The 19,435-nt window shown below is 39.0% G+C and overlaps 3 protein-coding genes across 6 annotated transcripts in view; 2 read left to right on the top strand and 1 right to left on the bottom strand.

Moving 5' to 3' along the window:
- The window catches only part of LOC145501092 (uncharacterized), a 57,871-nt gene that overhangs the window by 20,115 nt on the left and 18,321 nt on the right, over positions 1 to 19,435 (top strand). The gene's annotated exons all lie outside the window — the stretch shown is intronic.
- LOC145501017 (dipeptidase 1-like) lies at positions 86 to 9,194 on the bottom strand. Of its 2 annotated transcripts, none has more exons than XM_081480584.1 (10): positions 9,043 to 9,194; positions 6,031 to 6,160; positions 5,256 to 5,539; positions 3,876 to 3,939; positions 3,150 to 3,249; positions 2,653 to 2,732; positions 2,231 to 2,327; positions 1,223 to 1,298; positions 656 to 791; positions 86 to 235 (listed from the first exon to the last, which is right to left on the bottom strand). In XM_081480584.1, the coding sequence occupies exons 1-10, from the start codon at positions 9,192 to 9,194 to the stop codon at positions 86 to 88; spliced, it is 1,269 nt and encodes a 422-aa protein (XP_081336710.1). The 2 variants fall into 2 exon arrangements, with proteins under 2 accessions (XP_081336710.1, XP_081336711.1); XM_081480585.1 differs by lacking the exon at positions 9,043 to 9,194 and adding an exon at positions 7,092 to 7,852.
- Positions 703 to 18,876, top strand: LOC145501026 (dipeptidase 1-like). Of its 3 annotated transcripts, XM_081480591.1 has the most exons (11): positions 703 to 786; positions 1,583 to 1,666; positions 11,240 to 11,369; positions 12,013 to 12,296; positions 12,618 to 12,675; positions 13,518 to 13,617; positions 13,833 to 13,909; positions 14,594 to 14,678; positions 15,486 to 15,561; positions 15,685 to 15,820; positions 16,942 to 18,876. In XM_081480591.1, the coding sequence occupies exons 2-11, from the start codon at positions 1,617 to 1,619 to the stop codon at positions 17,026 to 17,028; spliced, it is 1,083 nt and encodes a 360-aa protein (XP_081336717.1). In that variant the 5' UTR covers positions 703 to 786; positions 1,583 to 1,616; the 3' UTR covers positions 17,029 to 18,876. The 3 variants fall into 3 exon arrangements, with proteins under 3 accessions (XP_081336717.1, XP_081336718.1, XP_081336716.1); XM_081480592.1 differs by lacking the exons at positions 703 to 786; positions 1,583 to 1,666 and adding an exon at positions 3,210 to 3,300; XM_081480590.1 differs by lacking the exons at positions 703 to 786; positions 1,583 to 1,666 and adding an exon at positions 9,498 to 9,667.

The raw sequence follows: 19,435 nt of genomic DNA on the forward strand, positions 1-19,435 counted from the left end.
TTCTCGATTGACGAGCCAGGAGTAGATACTACGATTAGCCCTCTTTTCTACAAAACATCAGCGTTGAGCATGCGAGTCCCTTTCATCAGATCACCAAAGGTACAGCTGTAACCGTCCTGTTGTATTTAGGGACAAAACTGCCCAGTCCCCCGCCATAATTCGGACGACACTCGACGTTTTCGAAGAAGCGATACTCATCGTATGGTGCTTGTTTACTCTGCATGTCTTTAGCGACCTAAAATGAAAAGCAAAATTTATCCGTCGCGATAAATTGATAAGTCACTGAAATCGTGCGTTACAGGCTACCCTGTTCAAATGGTCTACGATGTTGTACGAGTGAGCGCACGAACAATGATACTCTGGAGAAAGGGAAGGAAATCTCTGTCTCTGTTATGGTAGAACAAGCAACGAGTGAGCGAACGAACGAGAGAACGCTCAAACAGGTCCATGGACGAATGCTTGCCTAATTGCGAAGAAACTCCAAAAATTACTAAGCACTGACCGTTTTAACAACACAAGAAAAACGTTTTAAAACTTTTAATATGAGGAAATCTTAACCACAGATTGACATCTTACAACTGACTACTGACGGATAAATTAGCACACTCTTATACATGCTATTTACAAGCATACATTTCCACATTATCACACTGACCTCTTCAGCTTTTTCAAAGACTCTGATGATATTTTCGCCCACAACTTTTTTCACTTCATCCTCAGTATAATTTCTCCTGAGGAGCTCAGCTATCAGATCAGGAAACTTCGTAACATCTTCCAGCCCTTCTGGTAAGCTGAAATGCAAGATTAGGAGTATAAATCAACAAGCTTAATAGAATGATCCGATCTAATAACTCTCAATTCATAATCACAAATCCATTGTAGGTTGTGTGTCAACATATTGTGATGCATTCAAAATTCTCTCTGAATAGCATTCTGAGTAAAAGCCAATTAATGTGTTTTAGTTCTTTAACAGATGCTTTGTCTATTCCAGACTATTCACAAATCCTATTGAAGAAGAACAATCATTATCATCATCATCATCATCATCATCCTCATCCTCATCATTATCACAATAACAATTCATTACAAAAAAGGTCTTGCTATGAGCTGTAAAAGCAGTAAATTACAGAGTTAATTACAAATATCACATGAGCTGTCTCACCGTCAGGAACGCTAATGTAAGGAACACATAATTGTATAATATATAATTATCATGTCTTACGTAGGAACACCATCATAATCACTTCCAAGTCCCACATAGTCTATTCCGGCAATTTTCTTTATGTGATCAATGTGATCTGCAACAAAACAATACTGTTTTTACGATCATCGTTAACATTTGTGTAAGTCCTACTGATCTTTCACATGGATGATAGTAGAAATGTGATGGTACTTTATAATCAGAGATACTCGTTGATAATCCAATATTCCAAGGAGCCTCCAACACAGCCTCTCCCCCCCCCCCCCCCAGATGAGGAAAGATTACATGACAAACCCATAGGGTATCTGTGGAGAAGGGAGTCTACATTCCAGGTAATCTATTTGACAATACCTTCTTTTTTTTATTCACTGAAATTCCCAGTCCATGGAAAGGCAGGTGGTACACAAGGCATAGAATGACATTAGAAGTGAGTGGAGTTAGGAAAAGACATGGTGGAATGAGCAGGTAAGCACCAGCCTTAGTGTCTTGGCAGTGCTACAGCTTAGTTTATAACAAGAAACCTTGAGAAAGGATGTTCAAGTAAAACAGCTCAGGGTTTGATGTCTTAATTGTTCGAACATTGGACACTAAAAGATTGACAGTACTGGGTTTCATCTTTGACTGGGTCCTTGCGTTTTCATTTCTTGGAATGTCATTGTATCATACAAGATGCCATATTGTCACAGCACCTCTTTCATTTCAAGACCACAAATGAACAATAGCAAATTGTTAAGGCACTCTAAGGATAGGCTAGGAGGAGCTTACCCTAGCCTAGAAACCCACCCAAGGGTGGAAGAAGTGCTTTTAACTACCAAAGATTGCACCAAAGATAAGCTATCTGACTTCCCCATTTTGCAGGAAAAAGAACAGACTCTGCCTACCTGCAACTTAAATATAACAAAATATTTGCCAAAAGAACTTGTTTTGTTTAACCTGCCAACTTTTGAACAAGCTTACTTTGGAATGAATGCAACTGACGCCTGTTGGCTTAACGTTCAACCCAGCAGAATTGTATGTTTTGTTACAAACCTGCCACATGGGATAAAGTTGCATTTTTGCTGTTGGTCTTGTTACAATAGATATATTTACTGTAGAAATTCACCATAACAACTCCTCCATTTTTAGGCTGCAATAAACAAAACAGTCATAACATAACTTGAGACAAAGTTAAGCACTTAAGCAAGCCCATAGCCTGGGAATACACAAGGTGCATTTACAACCCCCAGAGTCTCTCAAAGGTGCCTAATATTGTTTCGCAGTGAAGCTCAAAATGACTGCAATTATGAGGCAACAAAGGGAAAATTATTTTTACTTCTATTTCGTTTTGGGGGGTCTTCTTTAAGTTTTTGAGTTCTAAGGGGTCCTTGGGTTCTTTGTGGTCTTGATTTCAACACACCCTGTATAAATATGATAAATACCACATGGAATTCTAAAACCACAACATAACATACCATTTGTTTAAGGATAGAGTCTGGAACATTACGACCATGATTGCAATGAATATCAAAGGCCGATGAGTGGCTAAAAATCACTGAAAATAATAACAAGGACACAAAGTGTTACTGCAGCCACCATGTCTGCATGTTCTACAGTGATAATAAATTGCTTCATTCTCTTTAACATTCAAAAACAAATTTGAAAGGTTGAAAGGTCCTGATTGTGCCTGAAAGAAAGGCAACCTTTTAATACTTCTCACTTCATTCAATTCTGCATAAAATGTAAAACCTTGCTCAATTTGCAGGATGTCCCTGTATAAGGTAAATAAGATAGAGTTGCACACCCCCCCCCTCCCACTCCTCCTTGCAAGAGGAACATACAAAGGGCAAAACCATTCACAGCTTTACGTAAATACTTTGCCAAATCATGGTACTAGAAGAAAAGGCCTCACCCACTGTGCAGTCTTCTTTCCTTACACTATCTACACCAGCAGCTGTCATTGCTAACCTACCTGGAGCTTTAACAGTGTTAAGAGCAGCAGTCATTGTACCAACAGATACATGAGACAGATCAACAAGCATTCCAAGCCGATTCATTTCAAGCACAACAAGCTGAAACATAAATCATGTCAATAACAAGTACACCTGGATACATGTAGGAAGGTAGGGATAACAGATATTTCCACCATAATACAAGAATCTCCAATAAACAGAAAACCAGTGCTATGAATGATTGTATCAACAACAGGTAAGTTCACCAGCAACATTAAGACTAAGCCATAAACAGGTGAACATTACGGGCTACGGCCCTTAATGAAAGCCCTGTTCTCATATTACAATCTGATGATGGCTCTGTTTTAAGAATGTTATGTGGCAAAACTTTTTGATCTGTAACACTCTTTTTCCAAACTTGTTACTTTACCTATTTTTGTTTGAAGTGCAATGCTCTTTGTCAGAATATAAGCAAGTGGAGATAAAAATGCTGGGGTGGAAAGGGCTTAAATACTCCGGATAGTTTTAGCATCATCAAAAGGCATTGCATGATAAATGTTTTCATAATTTTGCAAACTTCCTTTTCTTCTTCTATTTGAAGAACAGTGTTCTGTTAAGGAGTTACAATGTCATAAAAGTGAATTTGAAAACAGAAATTGGAGGGAAATGGCTTTGAAGCAGAAAATTACAAGCAGTGCATGTGTCATGTTTATGTCTCATAGGTCATACTGCATAGTTTAACTTACTTTCCCGAAGTCTGTAAGTCCTCCGTGAATGTCTTTTGATTCTTCGTCAGTCCATCCATCAGCCCTGCATGGGAATAAGTTACAGACAAGACAAGTGAAATAACAGTAAGGCTTCATAATCAATGCTACACAGTGGGGTACACACTACCAAGTATTGCTATTTGTCTTCTCTTGATCGGCTCCTGGTCCATCTGTTTTATATTTCAGTAGCTTTTCAAGTTTCCTTAACCATTTCCTGATACAATTAAAATACTCCTCTAGTTGGAAGACAAGAATGCCTGCCTGGAGTCTGACATACAAACAAATTTTTAAGTTCAATTAAATTGCCCTCACAGAGGCTGGTCAAAGTTTCAGGAAACAAGATTGATCAACAACAAAGAATATTAAATGAAAGCAGGACATTGGAACATCCTGTAGAAAGCAATCCTGGTTTAAGGTTAAAAATCCTTGGTGCTTTTCCTGACAGTAATCATGTTGTACATTTTATAAGAGGCCCACTATACTTAAATTTCTTATAAAAGTCAGGGCAATGGCTATCAGGAGCCAACATTCCTTCAACTAGCTCTCAAACAAGAGTCCACTGAAAATTAATTATGCTTTTACAGTGTTTCAGCCAGAAAATTTTACTTGAGGGCCAAAGTGGCCCCTGAAGACCTTTTTTAGGGGCCAATTTTTTTAGGAAAGGGGCCAATAAATTGAAAGCTACAGAAGGAAAAAAAATGCATCAGGGTACCAAGGAAAATAAAGCAGTTTATTAGGATCTGTGATAAAATTTAATAAGTGCTTTTTGAAGTGTTTCAACTCAATAAAGTTCCTTTTGAATCAGATACTAGTATGAAGGATCCGTGCATTACAAGAGAACAATCCTTAGGCATACATGACGCAGTCAATGATCAAGGGTTTGCAATGCATTGTAGGGCGATTTCAAACACGGTCAGCCATTTGGAAGTTTTCCGATGTGAGACAATCAATGCAGCAAAGCAAAAGGACGGATTGACTTCTTTTCTTATGTTGAATGTTTTAGAAGCAAAGATCTTTCAATATGATTTCCAAGAGGGACATAATGTGTGACAAAATAGCCGTTATTGATCGTCAACACAGAGGAATGTAGTCGCCATTATCGTGACAAAACCAGAATTTTTGGTCGCCAAGGATGAAATGTTAGTTGCATTGGCGACCGTATCGGTCGCAATTTCGAGCCCTGGGATGGCTTTTAAAATACTATGCCTGTGTTAAGCCTGAACTCTTGTAAAAGGAAAGGATCAAATTGGCCCTTTTCTCGTTTTTCTGGGGGCCATCTCTGATTGCAGCGCGGGATTCCCGCAATGGCGCGCTCTGGCGCAAACACTGCTTTTAGTGAAGAAAATTTGAGAACATTACCATGCAGTGTTGCAGGAGTGGGTAAGAGTCATATATCTGACTCCAAGGTTATAAAACATTCGAAGAGCAGCAAGGCTTGAGTCGATCATGTGTCCACCCTCCAGGCCTATCAAAGAGCCAATCTTTCCATTTTTCTTTGCATCTCTTATGCCTTGGGCCGTTGTCACAAACACCAGGTCATCTGGATATTTCTCCACCAGTCTGTGGATCACAGCAACTTGTTCCAGCCCCACTCTGACTGCATCTTTGAGGCGAATGTCACACGGACTCCATGCTGCCCAAAACTAAATATGTTGAAACAATTATATAAAACAGGATTTTATTGAACCATGGTTTAACCTCTATGCTACCATTTCTTTTTTCCACATTCCCTTAGTTACCATAATGTGCAAGTCAGATCACAAAGTTCTCTCCTGCAATCAAGACAGCAGTACAGAACATGTTTGAGCAGTATCAGTCATGAAATCTAGGAATTCTCCAGACTTTTGTTTGGCAAATATTTGTACCAATGAATTGTTTCTGTGGTTTCGCAGTAGTTTGTTTTTAGTTTTGATTCTTAGCGGTTTCTTTACATTCCTAGCAGCATTCGACCGTTCAATTCCCCAGCGACAACATCTATCAAAGCCGTCTCCCCCTATGAACTGAAAAGTGAAATCACATTGCCCCCAAATTACGTAGAAAAACAGTTTCTTTTGAAACAAATTGTCTCATTCACTTTCACTTTCTCATTTTCCTCTACATGTAATTGTGATTAAGAATGAAGCCTGTTCAGTACCTGGCTGCCAACTTTTCCTTTCCTAAGCCGTGGTATGTCAGTATGCCACGACTTTTCATCCTTATCAAATGTGAGGTTTTCAAACCGGTTGTGGTACTTCATACGGATCTGATATGGGATATCATTGTGCCTACAAAAAAAAAATGACCAATCAGTTTTAAGATCAAAGTTTCAAGATTAAAAATAAGCTTATTAAACTTAATTGCTTCTAGCCGACGAAAGAACCCTTCACTACATGTATGAACGCGGGGAACTGAGAATGAATCTTATTTTCTTGCCCTCCCCTCACTCAGGTTAATTTTTCCGTGACCCTCTCCAACGTTAAGAAAAAAAACTTAAAGGCACGGTCGTTTTGGTTTTATTCGGGTTGTCATTCACAAGAAGGGAATCAGCAAAGTTTTGTCTTGCAATTGTGTTCGGAAAGCTCGCACGATACCTAGCCAGGTATCTCCCTCAAACAAAACGTAAATTTGAGATGTTTCTCTCCTTTCAAGCATATTTATTCGCGTCATGCCACGCTTGGTTCACGGGCTGCGCGGATCGCATACTAACATAACCACTTCGTTTCCATGCAACGACGGTTACTTCAAAATTTATTCAGGCTAAGCTTTCGTTTGAAAAATTTAAACAAAAACAAGCGGCGTCTCAGTCAATATTTATTTCGCCCCCTTTGTAAATAAGTTTGCGTAAGACTTTTCATCTTCATGTTTCTATTGAACATCGTATAGGAACAGGAAAGAGTAATAAATAAGAGTGCATCTTCCTCAAAGTTCTCTCCTTAGCTTCCTTCTCGGCCATGTTGCTGTTTTACTTTAATACTGAATAATATCATGCGATATTGGCCGAGGGTCTTTGTTCGCGAGAAAGTAATCCAGTTGTAAAGAAAATATTACAGGCGATCACAACTGTGCGTGTTTTGTTTGTTTGAATTGAATGAGTAAACCCAAGCTTGAGATGTGTAAACTGGTATTAATCACAGATTATAGAAGTGCGGCAGTTGGAACAAGATTTACTGCATATAATAATGAATTAAGAATTAAGAATGAACCGAGTAATGTAACCTGTGTCACAGCTGTCTTCCCGCGAGAGAGCGGGGCGGTACGAGTTATGATACTTGTCAACATCTGCGGGTGTACCGTAATTATTAAATCCCCTTGATCCATTCGTGTAAAAGATTGCCACCGCCCACGGGAACTTATTCGTTTTGTTTTGTTATTTCTGCCGGCGTGCCTTTGTTTCAGGTTGTCATCATGTCGTTTCCATTGACTGCTGGTTTCTATCGGTTTTGATTGCGTTACAGTCTGCAAAAGTCACACCAGGAAATCAGACTGTTTTGCAACGAACGCACTTAGCTTTGTTCCACATCGGTCTGACTGGAATAATCACTTTCTTTTTATCCTGTCCTTTCACGCGCAGGACAAAAACCCGACAGAGAACAAACATTAATAAAGGATTGTACGTCACAGATTCTAAACACACCGCTGAAAGGATTGGAAGCTACTGTCGACGCGATTGTTGCTGCACTTGTTCTATTATGACAGAGTACCTTCGCTCTACACGGACAATAATGTTGAGATAGTTTATGTAAATTTCCGGGGAAAGAGCAAATTGGATTTTTCCAAAAGTCGACAAAAGTCTGTCACAAAGTGCGCGTACCCGTGTGCATGCATAATTAATTTTAACATTTCTTTTAAAGAATCAGTGCAACAACACTGGCCCATTATTTTTAGGTCCATATCGTTGAAAACAAATGTTTTGGTGTTGACTTTACGAGGCCATTGAAGTATATTTTTAAGTAGCTTGTACTACTGGAGAGGAAACCGGATATCTCAATGCCTACCACCTTGCGATTTTGGTCACTCCAGTGACCATAGATTGAAAACGTGACAGAAAATTGGCGTTACTTTCGATTCTCACCAAATTTGGACAGTGGGATGATCTCATCATTAGCCAATAACAGGCCATTTTTCAGCTCTTTTCGTCATATCCCCCCCTCGGGAGATTTTTGGCAAGTTAGCTAATTAAGTATGCAAGCCAACGTAATGGCGGACGCTCTCGGCGAAATGTTTATTTGCTCAAAATTGGGGCAAAATCTTTCGGAGATGGAAGTCAGGACATTTGTAAGGATACAGAAAGTAATTTGGGACCAGTTGCTGGCTTCTAAGGCTGAATTTATCCAGAAGTAAGCTGTATTTTCGTTTTCGTGCCGAAAGCCACGCGGTGAAATATTATCGGCTTGTTATGCTGTCCTGTTCTGTTTTTTCTCTTGGTCTTTTTTCTAGCCTGCCGAGGCCATCCTTTCGACTAAATCAGTTGAAAAAAGTTCGAAAATGATGTTCCCATTCAAGTTTAAGCTCTCAAGCGATAATTCTGGAGTTTTTTGGCCGAAACGTCGGCTTTGTTATGTCCGTGTTTTTCGGTTGCTATGGGCGACCGTAGTGTCGTTTGTTAGGTCAAGCCTGGGAAGTGAGGTCGCAAAAAAATTCTAATTAATTCTGGTTTTGTTCGATTTCGCTGAAATTTTAACACGATAAAGCTGGAATGTTAAGGAATAGATTTACGTTCTACCGATGTGTGGTAGCTATTAACACTAAAGTGATATATCGCTTCGAAGTCAGGATTTTGAAGAGATTTTGTTTGCAACGTGTGGGTTCGGCGTGATTTTGTAATCGGAGGATTTTGTTGACCCCGAAGGAAAAAATATCCCGAAAAGGTCATTTCATCGACGATTCAAACGAATATAAATATGTATATGTTCCGAGCTAACTTTCTGGTGAAAAAAAATATTTTTTGACGAGCGCGGGGTTTTTAATTTTTTTCCCGCGAAGGGAAGGGACAATGAAGAGATATTTCCGTCCTGTGTGAATAGGATTGCAAATAAATCAGGCCCGTATTGAAATATATCATTGAGGTTTGGGTTTGCGTCTATCCTTCAGACTTCACTGAAACTCTTGTAATATCCAGTACTTGCAAAACATAAACTGTAAAACCTTGAACTGTTTACCCACTCACCCGTCCACCAAAGGCGTTTCATCCAGGATCTTGTTCGCCTGCGCGGCGTAATCAATCGCTCGAGCGCTGCGTCCGGAGGAGACGGGGACGCAACTAGCAACGCTGATAAAACCAAGAAAGCAACAAAATAGACTGAGGCGTTTGGAGATCATCTTGTTTGCTAAAGTATTTCCAGCTTCAGTTCACAGCCAAAAGGACGCTTGGATTTACAGTGTTAACCAGGGTACTCGCCGCTGTATACAGGGATAACTATTACTGAAATTCTATCTTCTGTTTCAGTTACCTACTAAACAAAAGTTTTTGACCAATAAGCGCGTTAGAAAGTTGACAATTGAAACAGCAAGGCATCAAACTGTCAATATTTTACTGACAGACAGAAGCTTAATTTCTGACACTACCCCGAGTTTGATTGCAGTCCAGTTGCTTCGTCAGTTACTCGTGTCATTCACAAAGCTGGAATGAATCGCAAAACTATCATAATCGGTACAGTGGTTGTAGTTGTTGTTGTGATCGTTATAGCCGTACCATGCGCCTTGTTGTTAGGAAAGAAAGACGAAGATGAAACAGCGAAGAGCTACGCGGAACGCGCCGAGCAAATATTGAACAAAACACCGCTAGTTGATGGGTAAGAATTTCTTTTCGATTCATGTTCTTTCATAGAAACGTTCATCCTACTTTGCCAAGAAATGCATCTCAATCGAACGTTACCGGCTTAAACGGAAACGAAGAATATATTACTAGGCAACTTTCCGGTGATGTTCATATGGACCCTCGGGCTAAGAGCGCGTGTAGCAACCATGACACGACACGCGTGTAGACAGAAGGAAACCATGCTAACTATTTCTGGATTTGCATTCCTTCTGATTTTCAATTCATCACAGTCACCGTCTATGTACAGACGTATTCCGATGGGACTTCGTCGAGCTACGCCTGCAAAACAGTATGCAGCAAATTTCTACTGCATGAGGGTGGAAGGCGCGAAAGGCAGATATAAGTTAGAGCGATTCACGGGGCATGGTCAGTGCGCGGTGTAAGGGCCACTAGTAAAGTTGAATTCTGTATTCAAGGTATTTTGAATTCATTGAAACAATGCAAACAACAAAGCCGCGCTATTTGTCAGAAAGATCATCTCGCGGATTATCCGGCAGTCTCCAGGATACAGAACGAAATCTCCCGGACTCGTGTACAGATCACCAAATCCCCCGGATAAAAGAAAAAAGCTAAAAATACGTTATTAGCCTGCGTAGCAGGCGTATAAAGGAGAGGGATGGGGAGAAGGAACCCACACTTATTCTTACTAATTTGGGCATTTTCGGGGAAAAATGTTTTGAATATTTGATGCATTTTGGTGGTTCAATGACAAAGCTGTACGTTAGAAACATTTTTTTGTGTTTATCTCCAGGATTTCGATTTTTTAGGTTGACATCTAATTTAATACGTGGAGCGATCCCACGCGTGACCAATCGTTCTCTAAGAGATTGTATGGAGTTCAATAGGAAGTTGTATAAATTTGTAATTCGGAAAACTCTGGAAACTAGCTTCATAATTCCTTTCAAAAGCTAAACTATAGCTTTAAACCTCGTTTAGTATCGTTTTTCTATCGTTCTAGCGATACATACAATGTGATTCAATGATGCGATAACGCACGAAATCCCGCCAGCAACACGGCTCGCTGATCTGACTAGGTTTTGCGCTATGCATCGGAAGTGAACAAAATGGAAATGCAGTTCTCAGGCTACGAAGATTGCAATGAACGTTTCCTGCTCGGGCGGGGGTACTCCCGGATAAAAATGACCAGGCCAGGGTGTTCGTCGTACCTTTTAGGGGTTAACAAAAGCTTTTTAACCTCAAAAGGTCCATAGCCGGAGCTTTTGCGGTACCTTTAAGGGTATTGAGTGAAAAAAAAAAATATGACAGGAGATAATGTGTTGTGCAAGAATTGGTACCTCTTAGGGGAGAAAAAAATTCAAGCCACGCCCACAAAACAGGGTCTTATGCATCTCAGGGATTCTTTTAAAAATTTCGGACGAACACTCCGTCCTTTTTATTTGGGAGTCTCCCCGGAGTTTCCTGTTGCAATCATGCTGACGATTCGATTTGTTACTGCTTGCTTCGGACCATATCTCGCCCAATGTACATCGCCAAATGACATGGTAGTCGAATACAATTACGTTCTTTCTTGTTGTTTTACTTGTAGACATAACGATATTCCATGGCAGCTAAGAAAGAACTACATGAATAGAATGGCAAACGTGACTTTAGACAAGAACAACCCAGACCTCCACACTGATATACCCAGGCTCAGAGAGGGTGGTGTTGGAGCTCAGGTAAGTGGACTGGAATTTAAACAGCTCCCGAGACTCCAAACTAGGCCGCGTCGGCTACGAGTATAGAGCAGGCATGGGGAAAAGGGATATGGAGATGGACTTTGCGCTCTTCATTGGGTAAAGGGAGTGCATGTTGATTTGAGGTCCTGTGAGGCAGAGATGAATTCTGCGCCTTTATGTTCCTCAGTGTGGTCATAAACCAGAAATGTAACTTAGGGGATGAACAGATTGAGCCGACGAATACCGAAGCAAAACGATTGGTTTTTGCTATTAAAAAAACGAACAAAACAATACACCTATTTATCGCCAGGCCGCCTTTTGAATCAAAGGTACAAATACTCAGTCATTGTGCGAACGTTTTAATAGCTATCGCGAATCAGATCTTTTCTTGGGAAGTTATCAAGAACTGGAATAATGCGTATTTTTTGATTTAAACCATCTCACCTACCCAACCTCGTTACCAGGGCTTTTCCCTAAGAGATTGGGAGGCGCGTGAAAAATCGGCTGGTCACGTAGTAAAACGTCTTCGCCGCTTTCCCCCCACCCCCCCCCCCTCCCAATTCCAAAGGGGAACGTCCTGGGAACGCGGTTGCATACTTACCCTAAGTAACCTTGACGATTTTTGGTTTGTTTTTTTGCACAGTTCTGGTCAGCATACGTATCTTGTTCCAATCAGTTCAAGAACTCGGTTCGCTTGTTCCTCGAGCAGATTGACGTCATCCTCCGCATGGTTGAGAAGTACCCGGATGATTTTACGTTCGTAACAACTGCCAAGGGAATAAAAGATGCACACAAGAACGGAAAGATTGCCTCCATGATTGGCATAGAGGGGGGTCACGCTATTGACAGTAGCTTAGATAGCCTCCGAATGATGTACGAGCTGGGAGGGCGGTACATGACGCTGACCCATAGCTGTCATACACCTTGGTAAGTCACTTTCAGGAACACAAGGCTGTTTTTCAACTGAGTGTCTCAAATCCTTAATTACAACGTAATTACAACGACCAATGGTATGAAGCCGAAACAACCAATCTTAATCAACCAACGAGAACGACTGGTTTTTCATTTCCAACTTTGCATCATTGCTTGATGGGTGGAGCGACGTTTTTGAATAAATTACAGAGCACAGTAAACCAAAACTGAATCCAATTCAGACAGCCTTCGATGCTCATTTTAAAAACAACACTATTTAAAGTGTGGTGTTACTTTCCAGTGACCAAACCTTTGAGAAACGTCTTATTTTTTCAGGGCCGATTCCTGTACACCCAAAAACCCAGAACATAATGGCCTGACGGAGTTTGGAAAAGTAAGAAGTCTGCTGCTTTATCTAAACGCACAGTAGGGATACATTCCTTAGATAGATTAGAAGCCGCTTAACTTAGCATGGTGTAACCTTCATCATCTAAGATCGGATTATTTTTGTCCTGCAGCGAGTCAATTGTTTACCTTAGAGCGATCAGCGTCCCATTTTTTTTTTCTCTCAAAATAGGAATAACTTGTAAATGACTAAATCCCCTAAAGAGGATTTTCGTCTATCTTTTCGTTCATTCAGTTACACTGCATCCCCAGAGTGTGTTAAACAAGAGTGTGCGCCGATAACGTTGTTTTGTGATGATAAGAGTGCGAAGTACACGTGTTTATGTAAATGTGTATTTTCTGCCCCTTTCATTTAAAAAAAATATATATAAGAATGAGTAGAAAGCAAAAATTCGTGTTTTGAGCTTGGGAGAAAACTAACGATTAACAAGTGTTGCATTGCACCACCTGCAACGAATGCAACGAAACTGAATCTCGTCATCAAAATTGCGCTTGGTCAGGACCACCATCTATACATGATTGCAGTGGTGTACTTTTCATTTCTACGTCAAGCCTCCTGTAATCGGACAAGCTTGTAGATTTGGAAGACGTTTTCACTCCTGACAGGTTGAAAAATAAAGAGTTTGTACGTTGCTGGGGTTACGACTAAGTGTTCACTCAAGGAAAAGGTTCGTAAGTGGACTTCTAACTGTGCTTTCATCAAATTTACCCGGAATAAACCTCTTAAAATTAATTAATCTCGGAAGGAAAATCTACTTATGCGATAATACGATAAGATGGTTGAAAATGGTGTTGGCAATATATATCAGTAATTTCACTTGTTTTCTTTAGATCCTGATCAAGGAGATGAATCGTATTGGAATGTTTGTTGACATGTCACATATCTCCCATAAGACAATGCACGATGTTCTGGATGTCACCAAAGCGCCAGGTATGAAATCGCACCGGCTATAAATAGAGTTTACGGAGGCTTTACAGTGAAAAACCAAGTAATGTACTGGTACTTAACAAAAGCAGTTAGAGTTTTCACAAAATATGTCATAAGTAAAGTGCGACTTTGTCTTCACAAACCTCACAAAGTTCATACTTTACGTTTAACTTTAAGTTTATCAATCTTTTAATAACCTGTAATTATAAACCTTTTAGTAATTTTCAGTCATTCCTCTGCCTACGCACTGTGTAACCACACCAGGAACGTTCCCGATGATGTCTTGAAGAGAATGGTGAGGAGCAGTTATTTGTCAGTTACTCATTGGTTATTGGATTCATCGATCGAACAATTGATTTAATGATTCGTTGATTCGTTCAATTTTATTTTTCATCCATTCGTTCATTCGTACGTCTTTAATTTATTCATTGCTATCTGATTATTTCGTGCGCTAAATCTAATAGTTTTTTCGCTCATTCCCTTATGGATTGATTCGCTCTTTTGCTCGTTTGGCGCCTTACTTGTTCGTTCTCTTGGATTGATTGATTAATTTATGCATTAACTCAAACGTTCATTCCCCTGTTCGCTCACTCTGCATTTCCTTCCTCCATCCATTCATTCATTCATTCATTCATTCATTCATTCATTCATTCATTCATTCATTCATTCATTCATTCATTCATTCATTCATTCATTCATTCATTCATTCATTCATTCATTCATTCATTCGAGTCATTCAATCAATCAATCGTTCATTCGATCGATGATCGATCGTTCGTTCATATATTCATTCATACATTGCTCCATCCAATCTCTCTCTCATTCTTTCGTTTACAACTTCCTTTTTTTTCTTTCTTTTTCTCTTCCTTTCTCTGTATCTTTCTTTCCTCTGGACTTTTTTTCCTTTTTTCACTAATCCGTTGGTTTGATATGTTAACTCATAAACTGACAGTTCTTATTCCACTAACCTTTGTTCCAGCCCAAGAATGGTGGAGTAGTTATGGTGAACTTTTACAATGATTACCTGACGTGCAGTCCGGAGGCAAAACTGAGTGATGTGGCAGGTAATCACCATAATGTTATACTGTACATAATACATACTTATTTTGCCTGTGAAAGTCACGCACATTAACATGGGTTTTTCCAGGAAATTCAGTATATCTGATTAAATAGCTGCAAAACTATTGTAGATTTTTTTCAAACTGTTATAGCAAACTTTGGGATGTGTAAAGTCATAGATTTTTTTCACACTAGACAGGTATGAAGATAGTTAATTCAGGTGCTTTGTTTTCCAGATCTGTCAAAGCACTTTTGTAGAGACTATAAATGAGGTCTCGCCGTTTTTCTTGTGGAAGAGGGCACAGAGGACCCCGAATTCTCCTCTGAAGGATTTAGGCATTTCTAGCTTGCATAAGCTTCCTCTGCACGTTTATAAGAATAAAGCTATGAGGACCACCAAATTCTCGTTCTCTTCAATCTCCATGTCAAATCCACTCACTCGATCATCTTTTCACCGAACTAAAATGGGTGCTCAGATATAAGGACTCAATATACTAAACTGCTGCGTCGTTTTTGCGTTGTCTTTCACTAGATCATTTGTTAAGGTTGCGTTTCCTGTAAAATTGCCATATAGTATCTTCGTATTTTGACACTTATCTACAAACTAGGACGAAGTTTCTGTAATTGAGCCACAATAAGATACAACGGGATATGTGACGACCAAATACGATAAGCACATTTCGAGATTGAATTGTAAATCGAGTTATGTATTACCGGGATTATTGGTCACTCACAGGAAAGGAAATGAAATACACTGTGATGACGGTGACACATGGTACATAAGTAAGCAGTGTGTTCGTTGCTTATTTCAGATCATATTGATTACATCAAGAAGGTCGCTGGCATTGACCATGTAGGACTTGGTAGTGATTATGATGGCGTACCAAGGTATTATTTTTTCACGTCTATTTTGCTGTGATATGAATTTTCAAAGAGGTCGTTAATTAGGCCTTGTGACCATGAACATCAAACAAATGTGGAAACGTGAATCTTCTGTCTCTCTGTTATCAGAGTTCCTGTTGGACTCCAAGATGTCTCGACTTATCCAAAACTAGTAGAAGAACTGCTTCGACGAGGATACAGTGACGAGGAGGCGAGTAAAGTGGTGGGAAAAAACCTGATTACTGCAATGGAAAAAATGGAACAGGTAAACAGGTGGCCACAGAATCATTCACCAAATTGTCACGATGTCCGTGAACAGGATTTCCTTGCTATGTTTCGTCTTTACATAACAGATATCCTGCAATGAACTGTAGGTGGTTTGGCAAGATTGGTCGAACGTCTTTCAAGGCGTCCCCTAAACACAGTTCATCTCCTTCAGTATCAAAATGCGTTTGTTGACGATTTATTAAACAATGAAACGATTATCCTACTCAATGTTTCGAAATATTATCTAATATTAGGCGACTCAAACAATTTCTCAATCTTTCCTGACTTAAATAAGTAACTGGTTTCTTTGGCAGCCGATATTTGTGTCCGCGTCACGCAGGTTTTCTTCCCAACACGACTTTGTGAGACAGCCGCGAAGGAAACTTATTGTTAAATTAGCAAGAGTGACTCTATGTTGGTCTTTTTATACCTGCAAAAAAAGTTATTATATGTCTCCTTTTACTTTCGCTTAGAACATAGTTGACCTTACAGATTTTATGGATAAATAATTAAACCATCTACTTGTTATAACGCAAAACCAAAGCAATTACAATGGTCAATCACAACACACTTAAAGAACACAATGACCCAGGAAGCAATACTTGTAACCAATACGTGCGAATGGTTTTGCATCTGATTGGTTAAGCAGTTGGGGTGAGATTTTTAAACCAATCACAGTGTAGAAATGCAGCTACTGGCAACTGAAAACCACACTGTTAATACTGTATTTACAGTATTATATATTATATTTAAATATGTAAATATAGCTAAATATACTGTAAATTGTCGCTTTCTTGTCATTTTTTTTTTTTTTTTTTTTTTTTTTGCAGTTTTCACTAGTTCTAGTAACCGTAGTAAAAGTTTGTAGTAATCGTCCGCGATTAAAAAGTAGTGTAACGTAAGCGGTTTAAATAATACTGTTGTTTTCGTCAAGCATTGTAATTAGAGCAAGTTGCAATTAGCGTAAGTAGTTGTATTGTTGTAGTTTTATACGTAGTTTTTTGTAATTAATAATGTAAGTATGCGTGCTGTAAAAAATAGATAATTAATAATAAAAAATTAAAAAAATAAAAAAAACACTGTTAATACTCATGCTTATGTTTCCTTTTCCTATTGTAGGTTGCTGCTGATATGAAGAATGTCAAGCCCTTTGATAACTACATATATGTAAACAAAACCTGTCGGCCACCCGTTGATGGCTTTTGATTTTTCCACAGGACAACCCTTGCAGGGAGCGAGCAAGTTGCTTTCTGGAACTGCCTTTATTTTCATATAGATTTATGTAACTAGACATTATATTAATCTGATTTTGAATGCGGAGTCAGTTGAAATTGGTTAGACTTTCTGTATATTACCTGTAGTTTTCCTGTTCACATGTAAACATTCATCAAAAGGCGATAACAGAATCTGCTCTGGTCTTGACAAAGTTTCATTAAAACGCGTTATAATGATCCATTTGAAAGACTGAAATAAAATAATTATTTGTACAACTGGTAATGTCCGATCAAAAATGTTCCAATAAGTCCTCGAGAGGTGTGAGGTGAAAAAGCCTAGTTAAAATATTTATTAGCGACTTCCGCTAAAGAAACGAGGTCTGCCATGAGCATATACTAGCGACAAAGTAACGAGTTGTTCCTTGAAGATGGTGAGAAAAAAAAACGTTTCATTATTATATGGCATGGTAGTCTTCAGGTAAATCTGCCGGAGCGTTCTTAATGGTTCTTTCTTGGTCTGGATTTTGCCGTACGGACTGATAAGCCGTGTAGTCTTTTTTTGTTTTCGAGTGCCATCTAACAAGCTACTAACTAACCCAGAATAAACAAGCTAACAATTCTGTCCACTGGCAACCCAAGCTGTGAGTGATGATTATCTTGCGTAGATCATCTTCCAGCTTCTTGCGTAAGAAAGGTCATGGCGAAATTGTAAAACTGTGTTTAGCTCTTATTAACTGAGCTTAGTCGGTCGGTATGGGAGAATCTTGACCGAGGTCGTGAGTACAGACCGAACGCAGTGAGGTTTTGTACACACGAGCGAGGTCAAGATTCTCCCATACAGACCGACTAAGCTCGGTTAATTAGATGTTTATTATATGGCGCAAACAAGAACAATTTAATTCTTTTAATGTAACTGGTTTGTACTAACTGACATTTTGCTTGCGAACGGCGACGACCTGAATTTAATTCTGCCAATGTTTGCTCGTCCTCTTTACTTTTTTTTTCTCTTTACTTTTTTTTTTAAATATTGTTAGATGAAAACAATCAATGATTTTATATTTTAGTTTACAACTTTTTCACTGCCAAACATTACCGGTCTATATGGGAAAATCTAGATCACTTTCAATATCGATTTCAGCCAATCAAATTCGTGAATTTGGTAGTTCCTAGTCCTTGTGAGACAGCCATACAATAAACGGGAATATTTACGATCGGTTTTTGGAGATACAAACACTAGAAAGCTCTTCATGAAAATGCTTTATCTTACTTCCACAGTGTATTGCTTGTTGTCTGTTCGCTTTTTCTGCTAGTTTGAAGCGATTTTAACCACTTGCTAGGTTTTCTGGCACACTTCTTGTCCACCTGATTGATTTTTCTAGACTTCGACTGTCAACAACTGATTAGACTCAACTGTAGTCAACTCTGATTCTCAGATCTTGCTAGCTTTCTTTAATGACCAGATTGGAACCATCAAGCAAATATCAAAATAACACTCTCTAGAAATTTTACGGACTTCCGCAGTTCACGTTTGGTGAGGGCACATATTCAATCTCGTTCCCAGAGCCTATGTGTCTTTTGGTCAGCGCCAAGACACGGAGCCCTGGAATAATCAATTTCCAGACTGCAAGATTGGCACATATTGCCTTTGCATATTATTCTTCAACCGAGCAAGCAGTATCCAAACCATTCTCCTTCCAAGTTTATACTATCATTCCAAGGTTTTCTGGTCAAAACAAAGGCACACAAGCAGTAATAAAATAATAACGATCATTTTGACCTGATAAATTAACATATAACCTTAACAAGAATGTACAGAAAGACTTCCTTGAAACAACTACAAGGTAAAATCGTAGAATAAAGGCGGACTTGCTAGTTACCCTCTTTTTCCATAAACGAATAGTAAGTTGTTTACAACTTTCAGCATAGAAATTAATTCAAAAACACGTTAAAAAAATGTCCTTTGAGGTGTGCGGTAATAAAAGAATTATTTAACAATTATTTCAAAAAATAAAGCTTAATAACTTTAGGATTCGTAACTTACAGCATATTTTTCTTAAAACTACCTAAAATGCAAAATTATTTACAATTGTTGTAATCACGTTCAAACCAATTTTTACATTCAATCTTGGCATTTTTGTAATAACTTCAATCCCACACCTCTACCTCAGAAACGAATCAGCATACGTTCATTTATTACACAAAGCTTCACCTGTGAAAGCGAGTGTTCTTTTACCGTTTTAAACAATATCAGCCAGAACCCAGGAGGTGTTCGTTCCCGGGGCATTTTCGTTTAGCCTACTTCTTGTCATTTCTGTGTCCGCTTCCTTATCTTTTAGTTTTATCGAACATCTTTTAGTTGTAAACAATCATTCATAAAACATTCAGGAGAGCGATATACG

Source organism: Orbicella franksi, chromosome 10 (assembly GCF_964199315.1).
Source record: "Orbicella franksi chromosome 10, jaOrbFran1.1, whole genome shotgun sequence".
Classification (NCBI taxonomy): Eukaryota; Metazoa; Cnidaria; class Anthozoa; order Scleractinia; family Merulinidae; genus Orbicella; species Orbicella franksi.

Excerpts from the sequence above, each read along its gene's own strand:
- LOC145501017 (XM_081480584.1), bottom strand. The coding sequence starts at position 9,194 with ATGATCTCCAAACGCCTCAGTCTATTTTGTTGCTTTCTTGGTTTTATC. Across the intron at positions 1,299-2,230 it reads AACTTTATCCCATGTGGCAG|ATCACATTGATCACATAAAG; the intron begins GTTTGTAACAAA and ends GTTTTGTTGCAG. Across the intron at positions 792-1,222 it reads GATTATGATGGTGTTCCTAC|CTTACCAGAAGGGCTGGAAG; the intron begins GTAAGACATGAT and ends CTTGCATTTCAG.
- LOC145501026 (XM_081480590.1), top strand. The coding sequence starts at position 9,501 with ATGAATCGCAAAACTATCATAATCGGTACAGTGGTTGTAGTTGTTGTT. Across the intron at positions 13,618-13,832 it reads GGATGTCACCAAAGCGCCAG|TAATTTTCAGTCATTCCTCT; the intron begins GTATGAAATCGC and ends TAAACCTTTTAG. Across the intron at positions 14,679-15,485 it reads AAAACTGAGTGATGTGGCAG|ATCATATTGATTACATCAAG; the intron begins GTAATCACCATA and ends TGCTTATTTCAG.